Consider the following 27422-nt stretch of genomic DNA (forward strand, 5'->3'; position numbering starts at 1 on the left):
AGTTTTTAGGGATTAGAGAGAAAAACTAGATTAAATTTTAATTTATTTTTAATATTATAGATAAAATAATAATTTTACTATTTAAACCATTAATTTTAACCGTTTATAGTGAGTAAATAAGATTTTTATAGTTAACAGATAAAAAATTGAGATTCCAACATACTTAAGGTGGGAAATACTCATTTGGCCATTAAAAAATAAATAAAGTAAAAGAAAATGACTCCAAAGTCCAAATCCAAACTAAATATAAACATAGGACAAACTCTCAGCAGCCGCTCTCAAAACTCGCAGACAAACCCTTTTTCATTCTGTCACTCACAGCCGCCTCCACCATCTCTCTCTGAAGCATCTTCCTCCCATGGCCGCCACCGCTTTCACTTCACACCAAACTCAAACCTACTTCCTCTCTAAGCTCCCCACCTTCTCCAGACGCAAAACCAGACCCATCTTCACCAAAGTCCGCATGGCCCTTAACGACTCCGGCCCCTCCTTGGCTGTCGTCGGTGTCACTGGCGCCGTCGGCCAAGAGTTCCTCTCCGTCCTCTCTGATCGTGACTTCCCCTACCGCTCCATCAAAATGTTAGCTTCCAAGCGCTCTGCCGGAAAGCAGCTAAATTTCGAGGACCGAACCTATACAATTGAAGAACTAAGAGAAGATAGCTTTGATGGTGTTGATATTGCACTGTTTAGTGCTGGTGGGTCGATTAGTAGAGAGTTTGGACCCATTGCGTTTAAGAAAGGTAGCATTGTGGTGGATAATAGTTCGGCTTTTAGAATGGATCAAAATGTACCCCTTGTGATTCCTGAAGTTAATCCTGAAGCCATGAGTGGGATTAAGGTTAGGAATGGGAAGGGTGCATTGATTGCTAATCCCAATTGTTCTACTATCATTTGTTTAATGGCTGCCACGCCTCTTCATCGCCATGCCAAGGTATTAAAAAAATTTATAGAATGGGCTTTTGGGTTGAAAGTTTGAATCTTTGTTGAATGAATGTGCTGTTGGATTGTTCTTGTTTTGGTTTTATTTACATGGCTTGGTTTTACCTTTATGGAAGGTCTAAATTTGGGTAGATTAAAGGCCTGGTGAATTGTAAGTTTAAATCTTTATTGATGAATCAATGAGTTGCCTGTGGATTGTTAGTTTGTTTTGTTTAAAGCTATAGTGTTGTGCCTGTAATGTTGCAGGTAAAACGAATGGTGGTTAGTACATATCAGGCAGCTAGTGGTGCTGGTGCTGCTGCAATGGAAGAACTTGAGTTGCAAACTCGTGAGGTTTTATAATCTAACCCATTTCATAACCTTGTATGTGTAAGATTTTCTTGTTATATGCATTATAAATTGATTTTTATTTTTTTAAGGTATTGGAAGGAAAGCCTCCAACTTGTAATATATTTAAACAACAGGTATTTAAACCTTGAATCTCAGAGATTGTTTCCTGTATTTCGTTGTCATCATCAAGTTTCGAATGATAACATTTTGGGAACTTTTGATTTTTGCAGTATGCTTTTAATTTGTTCTCACATAATGCACCTATTCTTGAAAATGGGTACAATGAAGAGGAAATGAAAATGGTAAAAGAGACAAGGAAAATCTGGGTAAGATTTCATAGTTGGGTCTTTTGCTTCATGTTTTATATCAAAAGCCTGTTTAGCCTTTGTTGAAATGTTATGTCTAAATTTAATGTTGTAGAATGACATGGATGTAAGAGTGACTGCTACATGCATACGAGTTCCCATCATGCGTGCGCATGCCGAGAGTGTGAATCTTCAATTTGAGAAGCCCCTTGATGAGGTAATATAATGATTAATAAAATACAATGTTGCTTGAGTTAATTTTTCGGTTAGATTTTCTTACTAATAGTATCAATCTATAAGACCTTTTTTTTTTTGCCCATATTTTCTATTGTTTTTAATCAGTAAGTGGGAGACATAATGGTCTTAACATAAAGTAGATAATGTATTAGTGCTTGATTGTTAGACATTGTCATTCCCTATGGAGCGTATATAGGGCATATCCATGTGCATAACATTTAGCAACATTGGTTCTAAGAAATCATCTTGTGATTTTGATGGATGGGCCTTTGAGTTGAGAAATCATTCATGTCTTTTGGTGTTTAATTTTTGAAAAGGAAAATAAAATTACACATTATTCTTGTGAATAAGAAGTTGTAAGAAAAATAGGATTATTGAGTAAAAAGGATGCGGGATTAATACAAATCATGGCTACTTATGTATAATAACAGACCAAGCTTATCAAAATTGAGAGGATTTTTTAGTAGTAGGACAGATAGTTTAAAATTTGAATTTTGAAGAGCTATTTAATGTTTTAAGTGCGAGAGAAGATAACTTTTTATTGAAAATTTTTTATAAAAATATTTAGTATGAGGATATCTTCTGTTGATGTGGTTGGAATTAGTCTCTTTGCCCTTATACTTTCTTTAATGATGAATTTTATGTTCTGTTTAGAAGGTCATCCAGGCTCTGTTCCCTAGTCTTGTTCTGTTTTGTTCTTCTGTATCGAGTTTTCTAATTTGCAGCATTGCATTGATTTTTCACCTGCCCAAGAGGATAGTTTTGACACCCTAAATAGAAGTGATCTTGTAGTAGAAGTGTAACAAAAATTCTTTTAATGTAGCGAATTTCTCCTATTGACTGAAACTATTCTGAAAGGTTTCTTACTGTAAATGGTTTCCAGTTTCCACATTCTACTTGGTTATTAAAAATTAAAGTTTTATTTGACTAAAGATAAAATTCTGAACCTTCTTTTTTAACCGGTAAACATTTTTAACTTAGTTAAGTTAATGATTTCCAGGACACGGCTAAGGAAATCTTGAAGAATGCACCAGGAGTAGTTGTTATTGATGACCGAGCATCCAATCACTTTCCTACACCATTGGAAGTATCAAACAAGGATGATGTTGCAGTAGGCAGGATTCGCCGTGATGTTTCTCAAGATGGCAATCTCGGGTAATAGTCTTGGGCCATATCTTTCTTAATTAGAGTCACATTGAACTTTTAGTCGCAAACCATCGTACTGATGGAGAAATTTGAAACAGGTTGGATATCTTTGTCTGTGGCGATCAAGTACGCAAAGGAGCCGCACTTAATGCTGTTCAGATTGCCGAGTTGTTGCTATAGTTGACCTTCTAGTTCCTAAGTTTCATCTGATAGATCGCTTCGAGTGGTGAGATGAAATCGTTATGAGCTATTTATTATATCTAGTCGTTAGATGTGGGTATTATTTGTGTGATGAAATCGAACAAAATTTACCAGTTTTTGTAGTATAAACATACAGGCCTTACCAAGCTGCGCGGTATTTTTGCATAATATTGTGCTTATGATTATGTGTATTAAACCTTTCAAGTTTGTCGGAAATTTTGTTAAAATAATCTAGTTAACTTGTGAGAGCCCTAGCTTAGCTGGAATTGAAAGTACTGCATTATTTTGCTTTTGTCAATCTCTTCCTGCTAAGTGCTTATAATAATATTCAACTTTGTGCCATTCTGCAAGTACTAATATTATCTTGCTCATTTGAGGTGTATTTGCCATGATATACTTGTGTTTTAAGATTGCATTTTAAAACTGTTTTTGATAACTCATTTCTAGTGGTTGATTCAAGTGCCCAAATAAGGGCTAATTTAAGCTCTGTTTGAATCCATATTACTCAGTTCCAGGTCAAGCTTGTTTGAGTTGGGTGAACATTGTCACTGAAGGGTTGTCCTTTTTCTTCTTGTATATATTCGTATATTAAGTTCTTGTCCTGTGGTAACAACTCTTTGCTCTCCTATGTATAAGGTTTTTAGTATCGTATTTTGTTTTAAACCTTTGTTTTTGTTCTTATATAGTCCTGGCTATCTTGTTCCCCTTCATCCGGCAGTGGAGAGTAGGACAATTAGCTGTTGGGAAATATGTTAAAGAATTGGTTTTATATGGATATGGCTTTTATTTATTTATTTATTTTTAATTAATTAATTAATTATAAAGTTTTATAGGTGTATTAGAAGCTCAAATCTAATTTCTTTTTTAAATTTTAATATTTTATTAGTTTTTTCAACTCCTGTGAATTTTATTTCTTCCTTTCCTTTTACCTATTTCATGAGTTTTTATTTCATAATTAAACAGTGCTTAACCGTTTTTTTGTGACATGTTAATATAATAAGCTTTTCATAGCATTAAATATTATAATTATATCTAACGAATTTTAATTAATAGGTTACATAAAATACGATAACACTTCATTACTTAAAAACAGATACAATCAACAATAACGATAGATTGATGTGATGTTATTTGATTGATTAATTTTAAATTAAAAATAAAATAATTAATTAAATCATTGAATCATATAACATATTAATTTTATTATTTGCCGATATTTATTTTATTAATAAAAAATATCCATTAAGATATTACAGAATAAATTAAAAATAAAAGATAATATTTCAAAAAAAATCTAGCATTATTAAGATTTAGTATTATAAAATTAAGGTAATTTTATTATTTCAAGTTCAAAAAAAATCTGGCACTTAACTAGAATTAGATTTGAAAGTTTGAATTGAAAAACTCAAGTTCAAGAGTTAGTTTGGATATTTATATTCAAGTTAATTTAGATTAAATTTAGAATTAAATTAATTTTAAATTGAATTAAAAAATCAATTTATTAATTTCAAACTTGTTATAAATATAATAGAATAAATGACAAAGTGATTGAATTGCAAAATGAGAATTATGATTTTATTAAACCAAAGCCACGACAAAAGGAATAAAGAAGCAAGAGCGAGGAGACAAGAAGCAAATCTTGGACGAAGAAGTGTGTATGTTACATGAAGAGAGGAGGGGGGGTATTTATAGGCAATTTGCCGCCCCTCCAGTCAACAAAGATGGCAAATTTCCAAGCCAATTTTCCAACTCCATTAATGCATTCACACTCTTTTAGCCAAATTTTGTTCTCATGTGCTTGCAATTAATAAATGTTTTCCCACCACCTTTTCTTGTCTTAATTGGGTGGAAAGCCACCTGACTCTGTAACACTCCCTCTTGGATTTTCATCACTTACAGATAATTATATTAACTTTTTTAAGGAAAAATCCAATGAGATAAAAACTAAAGCAAAGAAATATAATTATTAAATATCTTGTAAGTTGGCATTGGACGTACTTAAACTGCCTCATTAAAAACCTTACTAGGAAAATCCAGTGGGACAAAACCTAGTGAAGGAAAAAAGAGTACAGTGCACATTTTGTCCAATATTTGATAAACTTTAAAATTTTGCCTGATGAATGCTCTCCCTGATGAACGCTCCCCCTCTTTGTAGTAGGATTAAATTGGTTGCTTGTTGAGCCGTCACATACCAATGTTATACACTAACTTCTCAAATGTTGATGTCGGTAGTGTCTTAATGAACAAATCTGCAAGATTCTCACTGGATCTTATTTGCTTGACATCAATCTTTTTACTCTGCTAGAGCTCATGAGTGTAAAAGAACTTCCATGAGATATGTTTGGTTATATCTCCTTTGATGCATCCACCTCTAATTTGGGCTATACATGTTGTATTGTCTTCATATAATATGGAAGGAGTGTCTGTTGTAGAAGGAAGATTGCATGCATTTCGGATATGATGGATGACAGACCGTAACCATATACATTCTCGATTGGCTTCATGGAGAGCTAAAATTTCTGAATGATTTGAAAAAGTTGCAACCAAGGTCTGCTTGGTGGAGTGCTATGATATAGCTGTGTCATTATAAGTAAAAACATATCCTAATTGTGAACGGGCCTTATAGGGGTCAGAAAGATAATCGACGTCTGCATATCCAACCAAATTAGGATTTTTAGGGGATTTAACATAATAGAATAATCTCAAATCTCTAGTTCTACATAGGTAACGGAGTATATGTTTGATTCCATTCTAATGGTGACGGGTTGGTAGAGAGCTAAATCGGGCCAATAAATTAACTGCGAAGGATATATCCGGTCTCGTGCATTAGACCAAATATAATAAGACTCTAATGACATTAAAATATGGTACTTCAGGACCAAGTATCTTTTCATCTTCTTTTTTAGGACGAAATGGGTCATTTTTTGGATCAACAGGTTGTACAACTATTAGGGTGCTCAAAGGATAAGCCTTATCTATATTAAAGTGTTTTAATAATTTTTCAATATACGCTGATTGATGGATAAGTATTCCATTTGAATTGTGCTCGATCTGCAGGCCGAGACAATATTTTGTTTTCCCAAAATCTTTCATTTCAAATTCTTTTTTTAGATATTCGACAGTTTTTGAGAGCTCTTTAGGAGTCCTAATTAAATTCATGTTATCAACATTAACTGCTACAATAGCAAATCCTGATTCTAACCTTTTGATAAAGACACATGGGCATATAAGGTCATTCACATAACCCTCTTTTTTCAAATATTCACTGAGATGATTGTACCACATACATCCAGATTGTTTTAATTCGTACAATGATCGTTGTAATTTAATTGAGTACAAACCTCTTGAATTGACCTTTTTTGCTTCAGGCAATTTGTATCCTTCAAAGAGTTTCATGTAAATTTCAGTGTCTAAATTTTCATACAAATAAGCAGTAACTACATCCATTAGACGCATATCCAGTCTTTCAGAGACTGTTAAACTAATTAAATATCTGAATGTGATTATATCCATCATAGGTGCATATGTTTCATCAAAGTCTATACCGGGCCTTTGGAAAAAGCCTTGGGCTACAAGTCTAGCTTTATATCTAATAATTTCATTTTTCTCATTTCTTTTTCTCACAAATACCCATTTATATCTAACAGGTTGTACATCTTGAGGTGTTGAAACTACAGACCCAAACACTTGACGTTTTGCTAGAGAAGCTAATTCTGCTTGAATTGCTTCTTCCCATTTAGGTCAATCATGTCTTTGTTTGCACTCAACCACAGTACGTGGTTCAAAATCATCATCATTCAGAATTTCAATAGCTACTGCAAATGAGAATATATCATCAATTATAATTGTTTCACGATTCCACATCTCTCGTGTATGAACATAATTTAAAGATATTTTAATATTCTCATTTTCCTGTTTTTTAGGATTTTGTATCACTTCAGGGGTTTGTGCCACTTCAGGGACCATAACCTCTTCCAGAGGAAAATTAGAGAGTGTGGATTTTTCAATTATCTTAGGATCATCATAATTGATATTTGTTTGATTATTTGTCTTTCTTTTTCAAGGAACAGTGTCTTTCGATCCAACAAGTTTACCACGCTTCCGGCGTGTAGTAGATTAATCAGTTACGGCTCGAATGGACTGTTTAGCAGTCACATTGATTCTTATTGGTGTATTAGCAGCTGGAACATGTGATCTTGTCACTTTTATCGTATCTACAAATGCATCAGACATTTGGTTGACAATAATTTGTAATCGCATTATCTTTTGCACTTCAGTTTCACTTTGGGATGTGTGAGGATCTAAATGAGACATGGTAAGTACATACCAAGTAAGTTCATGCCTAACGTCATGAGACATTTTCTTTTCCCCTAAAAAGGGGGAAAGTTGTCTCATCAAAGTGACAATCTATAAATCGTGTAGTAAAAAAATCACCTGTGAATGGTTTCAAGTACTTGATAATGGATGGTGAATTATATTCAACATATATTCCCAAACAACATTGGGGTCCCATTTTTGTGCGTTGAGGAGACACAATAGGCACATATACAGCATAACCAAATATTCTCAAATGAAATACATCGGGTTGGTAACCAAGGACCAATTGTAGGGGAAAATATTGATAATAAGAAGAAGGTCGCAAGCGAATTAACGCTGCAGCATGTAATATAGCATATCCCCACATAGAAGTAGATAATTGACTTTTTAGTAGTAAAGTACGTGCAATTACCTGTAGTCGTTTGATAAGAAACTCAGCTAATCCATTTTGTGTGTAGACATGCGGGACTGGATGTTCAACCTCAATCCCCATAGACATGCAATAATCATCAAATGTTTTGAATGTAAATTCACTAGCATTATCTAGCCGTATTGACTTGATCGAATAATTTGTGAAATGTACCTTTAATTTGATAATTTGTGCTAACAGTTTAGCAAATGCAATATTTCGAGTAGGCAATAAACAAACATGAGACCATCGTGCAGATACATCAATTAAGACTATAAAATATCGAAATGCCCTACTTGGTGGATGAATGGGTCTGCATATATCCTCTTGAATCCTTTGCAGGAATGATAAGGATTCACCTCCAATTTTGGAGGGGGATGTTCTTATTACTAATTTGCCTTGAGAACAGGCGGTACAGAATTGTTCACTGGACAATAAAATTTTATGATTCTGTAATGTATGTCTATGTGAATTTTTAATAATTCTACGCATCATTGTAGATCCTGGGTGGTCTAAACGATCATGCTAAAGCATAAATGCTTTTGGATCAACGAACTTCTGGTTCGATACTGCGTAGGTTTCAATTGCCTTTATGATTGTATAATACAATCTAGATGATAAAGCAGACAATTTTTCTAGTATAAGCTTTCTTCCGAAGGCATTACTAGTTATACAAATGAATTCTATACTATTTTCACTCATGGTTTTAAGATGATAAACAATTTTTTTTTATATCTTTAAAACTCAGTAGATTTCTTCTGGATCTACTTGAATATAATGTATCATTGATGCTTAATTTGGCCTAATTGTTTAACATAATTGTGGCTCTTTCGGAGCCTTCTATCAAATTAATTAATCCTGATATGGTATTTACTTTAGTTTCAATTAATGCTAAAGTTAAGAAAATTTTCGTTTCCTTGAGAATTGTGTGCGTTGTTGCACTATCCACCAAACACATGTCTCCCGCATTAGCTTTTGAAGTCAACGTTTCAATTTTGGAGTCCATTTCCTTTCATTTAAAAATTACGTTAGTTATAACGTACACAAAATATTGAAAAGAAAAGAATATGATACTAAAAGATAAAATAATATTTATGACTCCAAAATATATATGATGAACTTATAAAAATTTTGGACATCTTTATCACTATTCAAGTGACCCATATTGTTATTCTTTGAAAAAAGATTTGAAACATCAAGAATCATTAGATCGACAAGATCTAACTTATCAAAAATTTAATTCTTATGGGTGTTTAATAAAGATCCACCCAATGTTTGTGTGTATTACAGGTACATCACCAATGACATTTATAACCACATTTATTGTTTTGTGGTTTACTCTGCATTATAATTTACTTCATCTCAATCTTAGTCCAGTTTTGGTGGTGTGACTAAGATTTTCTATTATTTCTTACATCCATGATAACTACTTCTGGTAGTTACGTTTACTTTAGGGAACGATATAATACTTATGGGACGAGTTACTCATACTCATGATAACTACTTCTGGTAGTTGCGTTCACTTCAGGGAACGATATATAACGAGAAAATATTAATTCAAAATTTTCTTTTCCTGATATTGATACTACAGGAGCATAAAATAAAATGTGGGGAATATTTTATCTTCCATATTCAGAAAAAGATTCTGAACATTGCAGAATTATACTAAATTCTAGAGCCATTGAGAATATTACTGAATCTGATGTTCATATATATCTTTCAAATTTCTCCACAAATTTAATGGATTTATCATTATATCCATATTTCGGCTTGCAATCCTTCAGGGGCATGATGCAAAAAAATAATAGCCTTGTATTTGTCCTTCTGAGACATTTTATTTAATTAGTTTTCAAGGCTCATAAATTCTAGGTGGAGACTCATGCAAAAAACCCATTTAATATTATCTATCCAATTTTAGGAACTTCAGGTTCAATTATTATCATATTTACAAAACTTCTGGTTTTGTAGACAATACATATGAGCTAATTTTTGAAACTTTAGGTTCAAATATTATTTCATATTTACAAAATAGCTGATTTTGTAGGAGAAATATTGAGATTAATTTTGGAAGCTTTAGGTCCATATATTATCCCTATCTACAAAACTTCTAGTTTTGTAATTAGTATTCAGAATGTTATAATAGTATTCTGATTATATTTTGGACTTCAAGTCCTTATTTTTCACACTTTATGCAAACTTCAGGTTGCAAAGGTGATATCATTATTCTAAAATAAATACTTTGATGAAACTTGGGATTTTCGACCCATATATATGTATTCTCATGATTTTACAAACTTCAAGTTGCAAATCGTAAAATTTGGGACTTCGGGCCCATATATATATATATATTCTCACGATTTTACAAGTTTCAGGTTGTAAATCAGATATAATTATCATAATACAAATAAAGATTCAGATAAATAAAGATTCAAATAACTAAAGATGCAAATAAATAAATATTCAAATAAATTGAATACAATAAAAATGAATATTTAAATAATATCAGGACTTCTGATCCAGATTCTTGGTTTTTGTAAACTTCAGATTACAAATGATATTTATGACTTCAGGTCTAAATTTATGATTTCGTAAACTTCGGGTTACGAATAATATTCAAGATTTCAGATCCAGATTCATGATATTCAGGGCTATAGATCCAGATTCATAATTTTGTAAACTTCTAGTTACAAATAATGTTCAAAACTTTGAGTCCAAATTTATGAGGTTTCAAACTTTAGGTCTAGATTCAAAGGTTTCAAGACTTCAGGTCCAGATTTATGATATTCCAGATTTCAGGTCTAGATTCAAAGGTTTCAGGACTTCAGATCCAGATTTATAATTTTGTAAACTTCGGATTGTAAATATGATATAATTATAAAGAAAAATTAAATAGAGCATAACAAAAATTAAAAGATAATTGAGATATCACAAGTGAGATATCCGTATTTATAATATATAAGTAGCATAATGACATAATAGAAATATATAATATACCTGAGCTGATTGTACTGATAACGTGTTATAAAAATAATAATCATGTAAGGATAATGAGATTTAAGTAAAAGTAAGAAGAGAGGAGAAGAAGAGCAAAAGTAATTCAAATATGATTTCCGGATGAAGAAATATGTATGTTACATGAAGAGAGGAGGGGGGTATTTACAAGCAATTGCCGCCCCTCCAGTCAACAAAGATGTCAAATTTCCAAGCCAATTTTCTAACTCCATTAATACATTCACACTCTTTTGGCCAAATTTTCTTCTCATGTGCTTGCAATTAATAAATGCTTTCCCACCACCATTTCTCGTCTTAATTTGGTGGAAAGCCACCTGGCTCTGTAACAAAACTAACCTTTTTAAATTTTAATCAAACTCAAATGGGATTCGAATTTTTGAACTCATTCACAGTTGTTTAATAACGAGAACTTAACATGAACACATATCTTCCCCTTCTCCAAGTCTAGCCGAGCTCCGGTGACCAGCCAGTGGCCTGGACTGTCCTGCGGCCCTCTACACAGCTGTGAAGTCTCTACAAATTTCAAAAGCTTCAGTGTTTGAACTGGCACCGGCGGCCCCGAAGGAAAAACACTAGAATCCACCACCACAACTGGCGTTTTCTCTTTTACTTGGTGGCCTGTAATAGATGTACTTATGGTGGAAAAAAGACCCGACTTCTGGGAAAATCCGGCAGACCCTTGTGCCCAATTTGATTGTACTATAAAAGAATTCAAGACCTTGGAGAATAAGAGGCGGAGGTGAAGGACACTCTTGGATTCATGTTTTTGTAAGTAGAGTTGAGCTCCGGTGACAATGAATGAAACATCTTTTCTGGTTGTCCATTTGGGATTATATTTAACTGGTGCTGTGCATATATGAGAGAAATTTTTTCGATGGATTGGTTCAATGAATCGGTCGTCGGCAATGTCTTCTGATCCTCGCCACAGTGGTAGGGGGTGTATCCTGTTTTCAAGCACTGTTGGGGTGTTTGAGAGATGCTGCAGATGAATGGCTAGCCTGCAAATATCAAAAGAATGCATCCTTAAAATTTCCTGGCCTAACTGCGGAGAATAATTCTCCCTCGTCCCCTCCCCTTACCATGTCCCCCTTCTCATCCCTTCCTCTTAGGCACTATTATAACAATGATATTGCAGAAAATAATTACAAGCGTAGTAGATATTTTTATAAATTATACTTCAGAAAATTGGTACAAGACGGGGAGGTTATGCGCATGGAGGATTATTTATCCTCATCCTTATTTTTAGGGATTATTTTTATTCTCGTATTAGTCCATTTCCTAATTTATGTTAGAGAATACTTTCTTCCTATTCCTATTGGGTGGGATAAATACTTTATCTTTATAATTAAGTTGTCATCGATGTTGGTTAGCCCATAGGTAACTCAAGGGTCTGACTTCCTTTAGCCAGTCCATTATGCTCAAATGGGTTTTGGATTCCCGGGTTTTCTTGGATCATTCAAACTTAAAAGTGTAGATCAACGGGCTTCACATGTTCTGAGTTTCAATTGATAAAACATGAACACTAAATCTTGAACTCATTATACTATATATACTCTTTCCTTCTTAATGTAATACTAATGCATTCCAACATAAAAACCAGTAGATTTATCTTTTACTTGTAGGGTTTAGAATCCAGTGCGAGACGAGATAAATCTACAATATCTAACCGTGTACCAGACGTGAAAATTTTCATTGAAATAAAATTACCTATTGCATTTCTTTCCTTCCAGATACAAGCGCATTCCGGTGACAGGTCTGGCCTCTGATGTAACCTGATGGACCCAATAAATCTTGTAACTCACAATTCCGTAAATTGGAAAGAAAATTTTGAACTTTTTTCGATTAAATCGATGTACCTGAATAGTATTTACATACAGCTTTGGACCCATCATGTGGAAATGCAGAGCAGGCGATGGAGTGAACATATTTGAAGGACCAAGAGGAAAGTCATTGTGAACGGGAGCCCAAATTTTGTGAGATTGGAAGTCAAGAAAGTACTGCAAATCAGCTATAGGAGGCTTGTCTGCACTTCCATAGACAAATTTTCATTAGAGGATCCAAAATCTTAAGAAAGATGGTTAAGGCAAATTAATAAAGACCCACATACATCTAAGGTAGAGGTTGATGGCATGCGATAAAAAGCCTTTTCCAGGAACCCCTTTAAGGAGAGAAGTGATGGGAATGAAGTTGAAATTGATTGCATCAGGATTTGAAGCAACTGTTGGAAGCCATTCACAGTGGCTACAGGCTGAAGTGTCACCTCCTCTCTTGTGGCAAATGACACTGATTCCCTGCAACCATTCTGCAAATATTAGTTAAAAGGGTAAACATTTCTGCTTAATTTGAGCATGTTCACACAAGCATACATCTTTTGAACTTATGGAGGAGAAGCTGTTGAAGGCCACAGGTTGCGTGTCAAATACATTGAAGGCTTCTGGCGTCTGCAATTCAGGCAAAAAATTAAGTGTTAAAGGGGATTTAAATTAGTGTATTAATGATGATGATTGATGATTTGCAGACCTTGTGCTTGTGTTCTTTACTCTTCGGTGCAAAACTGCAGGTTCCGGTGAAGAGTTGATCTCCGAGATTTTCCAAATGGGTTTTGAGTTCTGATGGCTCCAAGTTGGAAGACTTGTCTTGCTTGACTAGCACCACGTCTTGGCCACCAATGCTGAGCCCCACAACAAGGTGTGTTCCATATTTCTCGATGAATCTGTCAAACAAGAATGCAATTTTGGTGACATTGTTCATGGAGGAATGTGAGTTGGAGAGAAATTTATCATGCATTTGATGGTGAAATTTATTTGTTTTTAGTTCCATTATGCGGTCAAGACTCCTTATTGATTAAGATAAGACATTTGTAGAAGTGGTCAACGACTAATGGACAAACATTATCTCAACCCATTGCTCAATAAGGAAGTTATGAGTATGATACAATTTTATCTAGAAGTCATAAATAAAAAACAGTAGTCTAACTTCAAAGTAAATTTGAATTGAATCGAGCTCGAGTTTGGGGTAACTTAAGCTACTCTTAGACCAATTCAAATTCAGTTTGACTTGAAAGGAGTCAAACTTGAGTTCATCTCTTGATATTATAGTTGGGCTAAAATTGATCAAAACGATTTTATTTTAATGTATATTGATCAAAACAATGTCATCTTAATCCATTTGAAACAAATTTTTTTGTACTCATGAACTTGGCTTAGGTGAGTTCATTTTGGGCTCGTTAAATCATTCAAGCCAAGTTGGCTAATAAACTTTAGCCCTAGCCCAAATCCATCATAACTCTTGCAACTTGTCTAGCATTAAATAACAAAGTCCTACATCTCATAAGACAGTTATACATAAAACCCTAATGTCTGTTACTATCAATTTACAATAAAACTATATGCACTCACTTTAAGTATACAAATATGTACACACTTACATACAATATTATATAATTAGATGATTTTGAATTAAAGATAAAGTAACACAAACTTATGTGATATCATATATAAATGTATATATATTTATATAATCAAAATAGATACGTATAGTATTGTTCATAAATTTATAATAGTGAAAAAGATAGGAGAGCTACACTTTTCAACATTCAATTGTAATATAACCTATTGTTTTCATTGTTCAAATAATAAAATTACTCTGCACAAAGACCCTTGTTATTTGTAGGCCAATCATGTCAGAAATCAACCTTTTAATTAGGCCAAAACACTTGTTCCCACATAAGGTATACTGAAAACTCAAGCTCCTACTCTCTAACTTTTAAAACTTTAAACACCTATCCATGAATTAATTTTCGTAAAAAATCTCAGTTAGAGTTAGGAGTAAAACTATTATTTACTAAAAAAATTAAAAAATAAAACATTTGTCACATTTTTCTCCACAGGTTTAAAAAGTAACATTTCCCTCACCCAAAGTTTGAAAAATGACCATTCCCTCCCCCAACCCTAGGTTTTCTTTCTTCCCTCTCCGGTGACGGCAACGACGACAAGCTAAAGAAAAGAAGAAGAGACAACGACATCTTAGGCATCGTCCTTGTCTCTTCTTGGACAGAGATCCGTTGATGAAGAGACGTCTCTTTGTCTCTTTGTCGATAGAGACGAAGAGACAACCATAGCTTTAGAACCAAGTTGTGTTGCCATTGCACCAGAATTGTGTTGTCGTCGGATGCTTTGTTGTTGTCTAAGATCAAGAGAGAAAGGAGGAAGAGAGGTCATAGAATCGGATCACCCTCATGCTGGAAGAGAATGAAATCGCTAATGAAAAATGCTAGGTTGACTTGCCACTCGATCTCAGGTAGAGGGACGGTTGAAGATAAAGGGAGGACGTTGTCGGTAAAAGGGCAATAGGTGGAAACTATTTGGGGGGTGAAATGAAAGTTCTAAAAGTTTTGGAGGTGGTTGAAGAGAAAAATTTAAAAAGTACGAAACATAGGATTGGGTGAGGGAAATGGTCATTTTACAATTTTGGGTAAGAAAAATTGTTAATTTTGTAAATCTAGAGGGGGAAAATTTAATAAATTTTTAATTTTTTAAATATTTTTTCTAAATGACTTTTTTATCTTCAATCCTAACAGTAACTTTCAATAAAAAGATAAATATTTAAGTTTTTAAAAATTAAAAAATGAGAGTTTGAGTTTTTACTAAACCTCGAGTGGGAATAGGTTTTTTGGCCTTTTAATTATTTAATCTGTCTCTTCGTATTTTTGCGTTGATCTCACAAACAGTCAAGCATTAGTACAAATTTCAATGCCAACAGATAGGTTGATACTCTTTTGACATGTTCGAATTTTCGGGGTTTTTTTTTGGAAATTCCCATCCTAAGGAGTTTGAGCAAATTGGCAACTTAACATCAACCATTTGTCATATATTTCAAAGGGAAGAAAGCCGCTGTCATGTGGCAATTATTAATAAACAGAGATGTGATGTGGCATAATCAGACGGTGTGAGTGTGAAAAGAAAATCCATTCAGATAAAAAATACAGAAAATGAGTGAGCTGGGATCAAACAAATAGCTGACTTTTTTCCTATAATTTCGCATGAAGATTGACTAGTCAACTAAGAAACTAGAATCCTAAGACCAAACAAGTAATTATAGGCTATTGGGCCAAACAAACTATTTTAATTCTGAATTATTTTTTTTTTTTCTAATTCTTTCCCTTTCTTTTCGCAGTCAAAAGTCCAGTTAAATAATGTGTATTTTGATACTCATATCATATAAACTAAATAAGTTTGAATAAGATCCATTCACGATTAGTTAAAATATAAAAATTTTAGTTTAATATTTGTTTGAATTTAAAAGAGTAATTCAAGATTATTAATTGAATTTTAAACTTGTTTTAAAAAATAATTTAATTTAAAATTCAATTTGAGTCGATATAAATTCAAATGTTTACATTAACTCTAATTATACTAATTTAATTTTAATTTAAATTTAAGTTCAAATAGCCCATTCTAATTCAATCATATTCTCTAGAGATATCCATTAAATGTCAATGCCACTCAAATTGCCGTAATTACTTTGTGAAATGTTATAAACATTGTGTTAGGAGGACTTTCTTCTTTTTAATTTAATTACTTGGTTGTTCGTCTTATCAAATTTGTAAATTTAGAATAATTTAATTAGAATATATTAAAATAACGTTGTTTTAATCGGTGTTACTAGAAATAATATAACAAGAATTATAAATAATAATAATAATAATAATAACAACAACGTGAGAATTATGAACTTACGTTACCTTGAAAGGGCACAGGGGTCCCAAGAAGAAGGGACTGCGTTACAAATTTCATCAGAGAGAAGGAGAGGATATCGATCAATATGAAGATTGAAGAGTGTGATAAAATATCCATCAAGTCCCAAATAATTTATGTTGGCTGCATCCCTCGCCCACGAACCACTCTCCAAGTTAAACATGGCGTTGAAATGCCCCGACGGAATTTTCCCCGGTACCGAATTCTTCTGGTTGAAAAATTCTGCCATCTGAATATACATACTTCATCAATGAATCAATGAAGAAGAAGAAGAAGAAGAAGAAGAAGATGATGATGATGATGAAGAAAGAAAATACCTGATTGAATTCGAGAATATCGGATTGGTAACGAGTACGATCGCCCTTATCGCATTTGATATCGATGGAAACGTCTTTGATCGGTCCGAAGCCAGGAAGATCAAGATCTCTATGAGTTTCGTTGAGTAGAATTAATCTGTGTTTGCCTTTGCAGTATTTGAGCCTGAAATCGGAAGTTAAGTCGAAGCCTTTTCCGAGGCTGTTGAGAGCCATTTCCACTATGCCAATGCTCATGGTTTTTGATGGAAAAATTTGTGAAGAAATGAAGAGAAGATATATGTGTGTGTGTGTGTGTGGTCAAGAGTTGGCATATTAATGGCGGGTTGTCATTGATTAGCATGAAAGGAGTATAAGAAGGGGTATAAGTGTGGAAGAAGGGGAAGTTTCGTTTCGTTGTTGTTTTATACCGTTTCTTGTTTTGAGCAATTTGACCATTTCTGGGCGTGTTTACCTTTAGCTTTCACACATGCTAACATTAACTTGATTAAGTTTCCCCCATTCTGTTCCATCTTGATTAGGCCTTTAAATTGCCACCTCCTCGTGCCATTTGAGTTTGACATTTAACTTAAATTTGAGTTTGATGTCGGCTAATTTAGTGAATTAGCAAGCTTAAATCTTTAGAAATTTAATATAATACTTATACTTTAAGATAAATATTATAAACTAAACTTAAAATTGAACCCACAAGAGAATTAATTGTGCACACGTCATGTGTATATTTTGTCCATATATTTTATTTATGTTTATAGATAATATCTAATTATGTGGGTAAGTATTATTTTATTTTTAATTTAAATTAAATTAATTATATTATCTATATATCTATTTTATATGTATACATAGTTTTATTGAATAAACTTTTGCCATAAGAGGATAGCAATCTACCATAAACATCTTATTTCTATACAAGCATATCACAGGGTAATAATATAGGTTCTTAATTGTATTTTTGACTATAGAGTCGAGCCCAAAATTTTCAATCTCTACGCTTGTGATTACACACCGATTTGTATTTATTTCAAATCCATCATGGTTTAATTGAATTTTATATGTTAGAAACAAGGCATTCAAAGTCATGAATACTACGATTACAAGATTCATGACTTATTCAAGGTAGAATTGCAAAATTAAATGATTTCACTTGGCTTATTCAATAAACATTGAGAAGTTAGAGAACTTTTCAACCACTTCAATGGATTATACTTTTAATCAAAATGTCCTCATATTTTTTTAATATTTCTTTAAACGTCTATATTTATCTAACATTTCATTTAAAACTCTCGTATATTGTCTTGTAACAAAATATTCTTATATTTTATTAAAATGTCTCTATATATTCCTAACATTTTATTTAAAACCTTTATACATTGTTTATTATCAAAATACCTCCCATATTTTTTTAACACTTCATTTAACATTTTTTTATTTATCTAACATTTCATTTAATACTATCATATATTGTTTATATCAAAATGTCTCTATATACTCATAACATTTCATTTAAAACCTTCATAAATTGTTTAATATTAAAATGCTCTTATATTTTTCTAATATTTTATTTAACTCTCTATATTTATTTAGTTTATATCAAAATGTCTCTATATATTTCTAAAATTTCACTTGAAACCCTCATATATTGTTTAGTATCAAAATATCCTTATATTTTTCTAACATTTTTTTAGCCCCTTATATTTATCTAACATATTTTTAACACCCTCATATATTGTCTTATGTCAAAATATCTCTCATTTTTCTTACATTTTATTTAAAACTTTCGTACATTGTTTATATCAAAATACCTTCCATATTTTTTAACATTTATTTAACCCCTTGATATATTATCAAATGTCCAAAAACCCCTTTATATAATATACGAACTAGATTTAATAAATAAAATTAAGTTTTGGGTTAAAATTAGTATAAATACCTTATTCTTACGAATTGATTTTTTTATTTGAATTTAAAAGTACGAATTTTCTTTCTTTCGAACAAATCCACTGTATCAAATATTGAGTAAAATTGAAAGTGAGAGTAAGAATTTAAATAATGTGAGAAAAATATGAGAATGAGTGTTTATATAGAAATGGTGAAAAGTAGTTTTAACATTTTAAAAAAATTTGGAATATTTTTGTTTAAAACTTTGAAAATAGGGTATTTTTACTTAAAAAATAAAAAATAAATATTTTTGTTTAATTTAGAATAAGACGAGGTATTTAGCTTAATTTCCCCTTTTCCTTAAATAATTATATCTTTTCTTTCACATTCTGAGGGTGGAATTCTTAAATTTTTGTGTATAAATTATTGCATATAAAATAAATCATTATCAGGTGAATTTCCAGCTAATGACAACCCAATTACTCAAATTAATCATATTTTTAAATCTCAGTTATTCTCTTCGTGTTGAATATTCAACCACCGTATGAATCTCTGAATATTCCATCTTTCAAATCACATACCAGAATTAACGAAAATTCAAAGTCGGCAGATTCTCCTTTTCGTCCCAATTATAAGTAAATGGACAACCTAAACCCCAGTTCAGACTGTGGTTAAGGGTAGATTTGAGTAGAATCTATTAAAACTTTTCAATTCAAACAAATTTAAATTTAAATTAAAAATGGGATAATCTTAATTTAAATTTCAATTGAATCAACTCAGTTTTGTTAGACAATTAATTAAAAATGTGATTAGTCCATAATTTAAGAAAATTAAGTCTCATATTAATTTTGTTAGACAATTAATTAGATAAAAAACCTAAGAATTATTTTGCTTTTGAGAGTAATACCATGGATTTAAAACCTGAATGGGACTAACCAGTTGAACCAATCTATGGGACTTGGGGTGCCCTAAAATCGGTTTAGTATTTGGACTAAGGAGAACTATAACTAATAATATATTTGAGCTAAACTAAGCTTGAACTTGTTATAATTCAAATTCAAATTGACTTAAAAAACTAGGCTCAAGTTCAACAAATTTTCCTAAAACTAATTTGAATTGAGCTTGACTTAAGGGAAGGTAAGCTCAAGTTTAATTGCATTATTGAGCTAAGTTAGAGTTGAACTTAACTCAATTTATAATGAAATCAAAATCAACTAAAACAACGTTATTTTTATATGTATTAATTAAATCGACCTTGTTTTGATTAATTTGAATTAAACTCTTTCAAACTCACAAGCTTGACAACTTGAACATCTTCAACTCAAGATCAAGCTCAACAATACAATACCCTTTCGTCTTGAACTTGAACTCACCTAAGTTTGAGTTTGTATTGAGTTCAATTTAATTGAGTTAACAATTTAGCATAAGTTAATTCAAACTTAAACCCACCCTTATGATAGTCAAACCATTAGACTCTGGCCCAGTCAAACCTTTGCATAAGGTGGCAGAATCACAAGACCACATGAAAGTTTTTTCTTCTTTTAATTTAACCCATCTTTTGTATTTTATAAAGAGGATAAAAATTTTTGCAATAAAACAATTCAAATGATATATTTAATAATTATTTATACAAAATTATTTTTAATATTATTTTGAATATTATTTATATAATTCATCATTTCGACCATTGATTGGGCTGAACCACTTCCCTCATCAGGTTGATGTTTGAACCAACATTGAAAATATTAACTAATACTACATTACAAACGGTGGATAATACATATATAAACAAATTGAACGTATCATATAATTTGGTGATCTAATTATTATTCAATCACATAATAACAAATAAATTTATTTTCATATGTCAGTATCCAATTATTTGGACATAAAATATTACTGTTAGTTAAATAAGGCTAATAAAACCCATAATTTTAATTAATAGAGACAAATGTGAAATTGACTGGGAAATTAAAAGGCAGAGACCCAAGTCAATTCTCTTGAACCCAATTGACAGTCAAGTCCACTAGGCTTAAAAGCAAGTGTGAAATCTGAAATACAAAGAAAGAAAATCGTTCAACACCATACAATAATTTATTTGACTGAGACTAATTGAAATCTTTCTTGTCCTCGGTCTTTGCACAAAGAAAGGGACTTGCCATCATCTATCATAGCTCCCAAATTCCACAATCATGAGCTGTTAAATTTCTGGGAAATCCTTCATCTTTGCTTCAAACATGTCAAAAATGTGGGACGAAGGTAGGAGACCAAATTGAGCACAACAAAGGCACGTGAAATCTCCCAAAATCAGTTGTTGACAGAATGTTTTATGCATGCATTCTTACTACATGATGTTGCAGATTGTACAGAGAAAAAATGTTTCAGAAATACAACTATAGCGTATTGCGTAACATGACTCTAATGTTGACAAATTCACACCATTAGGGTAGTCTAAACTAGAGGGTACAGAAAAAATGACTTGTCATAGATGTGGTGAAAATTTCTATCATATCATAGTGTTGATATTGATCTAGATGTGCGAAGACTTGTCCAGTAATTCATATTTTACTGTGTTGAGAAACGATGCATATAAACTTGGTGAAATCTCTATCAAAGATTTGCTTGTGAAACTCTAAAGCGAATCCAATTTCAGAAATGTATGACAAAAACTCAGATTTCATGAACAAACATGTATTTACAGCTTTACTATAATGAAGTGCAAACGCAAGCATCAAATACAAAGTTTTCAGTTCTATACTTCTTTGTAGAACTAAGATAATTTACATTTGAATGAAATAAAAAACCAGAAATTAACGAAACAGGGAAATTATGAAGGTTTACCTTCTCTTTATCTTTGTTAAGGCAATGCGGGAAGCATTTGTTCCGTAACAGATGCCAAACCCTGCATCAACCGAATGATTTCTACAGTATCATCCAGATAATACTTGGCCTTGCTGGGTTTTCGACCAACTGTACATGCAAAAACTTCTGCCCTGGGAGCAATGGATGGCCCAGCCATGGAACTGATTATTACCTCAAACACGTCCCCTATGCACAGAACGAAATCTGGTGACATTGCCCTTTCTTGCATGGTGGAAAGTAGTGTAAAACATGTATACGGTCTCTATCTAAACATATATATACTGAGTATGTAAGATAGAAACCAAAAACTAAAATTTGCGGAATATTAATCACTAACTTCTGGCTATTGCTTGACGATTTGATGCAGAATAATCGTCTGGAAATTGCTTGCAAAATTTTGTCTTCTAGGTGATTTTCTTTTTCTCACAAAATGGTGTATATTTTAATCAGGAAAAAGCTCACCCAGGGACCCTATTTGTCACCTTAAAAATCAACATTCTATCATCAAGAATGCTACGGAAAAGGTGTGGAGTTAAGACATGAAAGTTACAGACCATAATGCATGGGAAGTTACTGCATGAAGCAGTTACGTGGAAACGAAAACGAAACTGACATTCTCCCACTTGGTTTGTGACCCATGAATGCACATACTGAAGTAAAGAAATAAAATACACGAATCATGACAATAAGTCCTCTAAGAACAAGTATTATTTTCTATGTATCACAATGTATTCATTTCTTTATAACTTAATGAATAAACCTTATATTTATTCTAGGTCCAAATTTGATTATTTTTTCAACCAAAATGTGCACATAAAAATGAGAAAAATTAATCAATTGAAAAACTGAATAATTTTATTATAGAAAATGTACATACATCAAATCACATGATGAAACCCACTCCCATCACAATTACAACATGAGACCAACTCCCATTCGTTCTACATGATCCTTAAAACTCTTTGGTGGCATGCCTTTTGTCAAAGGATCGGCAATCATCAATTCATTGCTAATGTGTTCAATGACCACTTTATTCTCTTTTACATGTTCTTTAATGGCTAAATACTTAATGTTGATATGTTTACTTCGACTACTACTTTTATTATTTTTAGCCAAGAAAACAGTAGCTGAATTGTCACAATAAATTTTTATTGGCTTAGAAATAGAATCTACAATCCTAAACCCAGATATGAAACTCTTCACCCATACACCATGTGATATAGCCTCAAAACAAGAAACGAACTCAGCCTCCATGGTAGATGTAGCAATCAATGACTGCTTAACACTCCTCTAAGATATGGCTCCGCCGGCAAACAAGAAAATATATCCAGATGTTGATTTTCTTGAATCAATACAGCTAGCAAAATCTGAATTAGAGTAACCAATTATCTCTAAATTATCAGTTCGTTTATATATAAGCATGTATTCTTTGGTCCCTTGAAGGTACTGCATCACTTTCTTTGCAACTCTCTAGTGGTCTATACCTGGATTACTCTGATATCTTCCTAACATCCCAACAACAAATGCAATGTCAGATCTTATGTAAATCTGAGCATACACAAGTCTTCCAACAGTTGAAGCATAGGGAATGTTATACATTTGTTCCTTTTCAAGTTCATTTTTAGGGCATTGGTTCAAATTGAACTTATCACTCTTCACAATTGGTGCTATACTTGGTGAACAATCTTTCATCCGAAATCTCTCTAAAACTTTGTTGATATAGGTTTCCTGAGATAGACCTAGTATGCCTTGATGTATGTTCCTATGAATCTTAATGTCAATGACATAAGACACCTCACCCATATCTTTCATATCAAAGTTTTTAGAGAAAAATTGTTTCACCTCATAAAACAACCCTTTATCATTGGTTGCAAGTAATATATCATCCACATATAGAACAAGGAAACAAATTTTACTCCCACTGACCTTCTGGTATATACATTGATCCATGATATTCTCTTCAAAACCGAATGAAGAGATAACCTTATGGAATTTCAAATACCATTGACGGGATGCTTGTTTCAATCAATATATGGACTTCTTAAGCTTGCACACCAAATGCTCACCATTACTAGAGGAGAATCCTTCAGGTTGTTTCATATATACCTCTTCCTCTAAATCTCCATTGAGGAATGTTGTTTTTACATCCATTTGATACAGTTCTAAGTCAAAATGGGCTACTAATGCCATTATAATACGAAAAGAATCTTTCTTAGATACAGGAGAAAAAGTCTCCGTGTAATCGATTCCCTCCTTTTGAGTGAAACCCTTAGCAACGAGTCTTGTTTTATATCTCTCGATGTTACCTAATGAGTCTTTCTTTGTTTTAAAGACCCATTTACACCCAATGGCCTTTGCCCCATTAGGTAACTTGACAGGATCCTAGACTCTATTACTCTTCATAGATTTCATCTCATCTTTCATAGCATTGTACCACAAAATGTTCTTATATTTTATTAAAATGTCTCTATATATTCCTAACATTTTTTTAAAACCTTTATACATTGTTTATTATCAAAATACCCCCCATATTTTTTAACACTTCATTTAACATTTTTTTATTTATCTAACATTTCATTTAATACTATCATATGTTGCTTATATCAAAATGTCTCTATATACTCATAACATTTCATTTAAAACCTTCATAAATTATTAAATATTAAAATGCTCTCATATTTTTCTAACATTTTTTTAACCTCCTATATTTATCTAGTTTATATCAAAATGTCTCTATATATTTCTAAAATTTCATTTGAAACCCTCATACATTGTTTAGTATCAAAATATTCCCATATTTTTCTAACATTTTCTTAACCCCCTATATTTATCTGACATCTTTTTAACACCCTTATATATTGTCTTATGTCAAAATGTCTTTATATTTTTCTTACATTTTATTTAAAACTTTCATACATTGTTTATATCAAAATACCTTTCATATTTTTTAACATTTATTTAACCCCTTGATATATTATCAAATGTCCAAAAACCCCTTTATATAATATACGAACTAGATTTAATAAATAAAATTAAGTTTTGGGTTAAAATTAGTATAAATACCTTATTCTTACGAATTGATTTTTTTATTTGAATTTAAAAGTACGAATTTTCTTTCTTTCGAACAAATCCACTGTATCAAATATTGAGTAAAATTGAAAGTGAGAGTAAGAATTTAAATAATGTGAGAAAAATATGAGAATGAGTGTTTATATAGAAATGGTGAAAAGTAGTTTTAACATTTTAAAAAAATTTGGAATATTTTTGTTTAAAACTTTGAAAATAGGGTATTTTTACTTAAAAAATAAAAAATAAATATTTTTGTTTAATTTAGAATAAGACGAGGTATTTAGCTTAATTTCCCCTTTTCCTTAAATAATTATATCTTTTCTTTCACATTCTGAGGGTGGAATTCTTAAATTTTTGTGTATAAATTATTGCATATAAAATAAATCATTATCAGGTGAATTTCCAGCTAATGACAACCCAATTACTCAAATTAATCATATTTTTAAATCTCAGTTATTCTCTTCGTGTTGAATATTCAACCACCGTATGAATCTCTGAATATTCCATCTTTCAAATCACATACCAGAATTAACGAAAATTCAAAGTCGGCAGATTCTCCTTTTCGTCCCAATTATAAGTAAATGGACAACCTAAACCCCAGTTCAGACTGTGGTTAAGGGTAGATTTGAGTAGAATCTATTAAAACTTTTCAATTCAAACAAATTTAAATTTAAATTAAAAATGGGATAATCTTAATTTAAATTTCAATTGAATCAACTCAGTTTTGTTAGACAATTAATTAAAAATGTGATTAGTCCATAATTTAAGAAAATTAAGTCTCATATTAATTTTGTTAGACAATTAATTAGATAAAAAACCTAAGAATTATTTTGCTTTTGAGAGTAATACCATGGATTTAAAACCTGAATGGGACTAACCAGTTGAACCAATCTATGGGACTTGGGGTGCCCTAAAATCGGTTTAGTATTTGGACTAAGGAGAACTATAACTAATAATATATTTGAGCTAAACTAAGCTTGAACTTGTTATAATTCAAATTCAAATTGACTTAAAAAACTAGGCTCAAGTTCAACAAATTTTCCTAAAACTAATTTGAATTGAGCTTGACTTAAGGGAAGGTAAGCTCAAGTTTAATTGCATTATTGAGCTAAGTTAGAGTTGAACTTAACTCAATTTATAATGAAATCAAAATCAACTAAAACAACGTTATTTTTATATGTATTAATTAAATCGACCTTGTTTTGATTAATTTGAATTAAACTCTTTCAAACTCACAAGCTTGACAACTTGAACATCTTCAACTCAAGATCAAGCTCAACAATACAATACCCTTTCGTCTTGAACTTGAACTCACCTAAGTTTGAGTTTGTATTGAGTTCAATTTAATTGAGTTAACAATTTAGCATAAGTTAATTCAAACTTAAACCCACCCTTATGATAGTCAAACCATTAGACTCTGGCCCAGTCAAACCTTTGCATAAGGTGGCAGAATCACAAGACCACATGAAAGTTTTTTCTTCTTTTAATTTAACCCATCTTTTGTATTTTATAAAGAGGATAAAAATTTTTGCAATAAAACAATTCAAATGATATATTTAATAATTATTTATACAAAATTATTTTTAATATTATTTTGAATATTATTTATATAATTCATCATTTCGACCATTGATTGGGCTGAACCACTTCCCTCATCAGGTTGATGTTTGAACCAACATTGAAAATATTAACTAATACTACATTACAAACGGTGGATAATACATATATAAACAAATTGAACGTATCATATAATTTGGTGATCTAATTATTATTCAATCACATAATAACAAATAAATTTATTTTCATATGTCAGTATCCAATTATTTGGACATAAAATATTACTGTTAGTTAAATAAGGCTAATAAAACCCATAATTTTAATTAATAGAGACAAATGTGAAATTGACTGGGAAATTAAAAGGCAGAGACCCAAGTCAATTCTCTTGAACCCAATTGACAGTCAAGTCCACTAGGCTTAAAAGCAAGTGTGAAATCTGAAATACAAAGAAAGAAAATCGTTCAACACCATACAATAATTTATTTGACTGAGACTAATTGAAATCTTTCTTGTCCTCGGTCTTTGCACAAAGAAAGGGACTTGCCATCATCTATCATAGCTCCCAAATTCCACAATCATGAGCTGTTAAATTTCTGGGAAATCCTTCATCTTTGCTTCAAACATGTCAAAAATGTGGGACGAAGGTAGGAGACCAAATTGAGCACAACAAAGGCACGTGAAATCTCCCAAAATCAGTTGTTGACAGAATGTTTTATGCATGCATTCTTACTACATGATGTTGCAGATTGTACAGAGAAAAAATGTTTCAGAAATACAACTATAGCGTATTGCGTAACATGACTCTAATGTTGACAAATTCACACCATTAGGGTAGTCTAAACTAGAGGGTACAGAAAAAATGACTTGTCATAGATGTGGTGAAAATTTCTATCATATCATAGTGTTGATATTGATCTAGATGTGCGAAGACTTGTCCAGTAATTCATATTTTACTGTGTTGAGAAACGATGCATATAAACTTGGTGAAATCTCTATCAAAGATTTGCTTGTGAAACTCTAAAGCGAATCCAATTTCAGAAATGTATGACAAAAACTCAGATTTCATGAACAAACATGTATTTACAGCTTT

At 31.8% G+C, this 27422-nt stretch overlaps 2 protein-coding genes across 2 annotated transcripts; one reads left to right on the plus strand and one right to left on the minus strand.

Annotated features, from left to right (window-relative positions):
• The first annotated feature begins 250 nt into the window (after positions 1–250).
• On the plus strand, positions 251–3406 carry LOC123215694 (aspartate-semialdehyde dehydrogenase-like). Its single transcript, XM_044635898.1, has 7 exons — positions 251–931; positions 1186–1272; positions 1359–1403; positions 1500–1595; positions 1690–1791; positions 2812–2966; positions 3056–3406. The coding sequence occupies exons 1-7, from the start codon at positions 359–361 to the stop codon at positions 3135–3137; spliced, it is 1140 nt and encodes a 379-aa protein (XP_044491833.1). The 5' UTR covers positions 251–358; the 3' UTR covers positions 3138–3406.
• Positions 3407–11033: 7627 nt separating this feature from the next.
• On the minus strand, positions 11034–17269 carry LOC123216248 (MACPF domain-containing protein At1g14780-like). The gene is made up of 8 exons (XM_044636651.1): positions 16970–17269; positions 16640–16881; positions 13417–13609; positions 13263–13337; positions 13004–13187; positions 12753–12919; positions 12604–12668; positions 11034–11894 (listed from the first exon to the last, which is right to left on the minus strand). Exons 1-8 carry the CDS (start codon positions 17201–17203, stop codon positions 11279–11281), a joined length of 1776 nt encoding a protein of 591 aa, XP_044492586.1. The 5' UTR covers positions 17204–17269; the 3' UTR covers positions 11034–11278.
• Positions 17270–27422: the final 10153 nt, after the last annotated feature.

The sequence above is a fragment of the Mangifera indica genome, chromosome 5 (genome assembly GCF_011075055.1).
Source record: "Mangifera indica cultivar Alphonso chromosome 5, CATAS_Mindica_2.1, whole genome shotgun sequence".
Taxonomy (NCBI): domain Eukaryota; kingdom Viridiplantae; phylum Streptophyta; class Magnoliopsida; order Sapindales; family Anacardiaceae; genus Mangifera; species Mangifera indica.

Excerpts from the sequence above, each read along its gene's own strand:
- LOC123215694 (XM_044635898.1), top strand. The coding sequence starts at position 359 with ATGGCCGCCACCGCTTTCACTTCACACCAAACTCAAACCTACTTCCTC. Across the intron at positions 932-1,185 it reads CTCTTCATCGCCATGCCAAG|GTAAAACGAATGGTGGTTAG; the intron begins GTATTAAAAAAA and ends GTAATGTTGCAG. Across the intron at positions 1,596-1,689 it reads AAGAGACAAGGAAAATCTGG|AATGACATGGATGTAAGAGT; the intron begins GTAAGATTTCAT and ends TTAATGTTGTAG.
- LOC123216248 (XM_044636651.1), bottom strand. The coding sequence starts at position 17,203 with ATGAGCATTGGCATAGTGGAAATGGCTCTCAACAGCCTCGGAAAAGGC. Across the intron at positions 13,188-13,262 it reads CCTCCATAAGTTCAAAAGAT|GGAATCAGTGTCATTTGCCA; the intron begins GTATGCTTGTGT and ends GAATGGTTGCAG. Across the intron at positions 12,920-13,003 it reads CATCAACCTCTACCTTAGAT|ACAAGCCTCCTATAGCTGAT; the intron begins GTATGTGGGTCT and ends ATGGAAGTGCAG.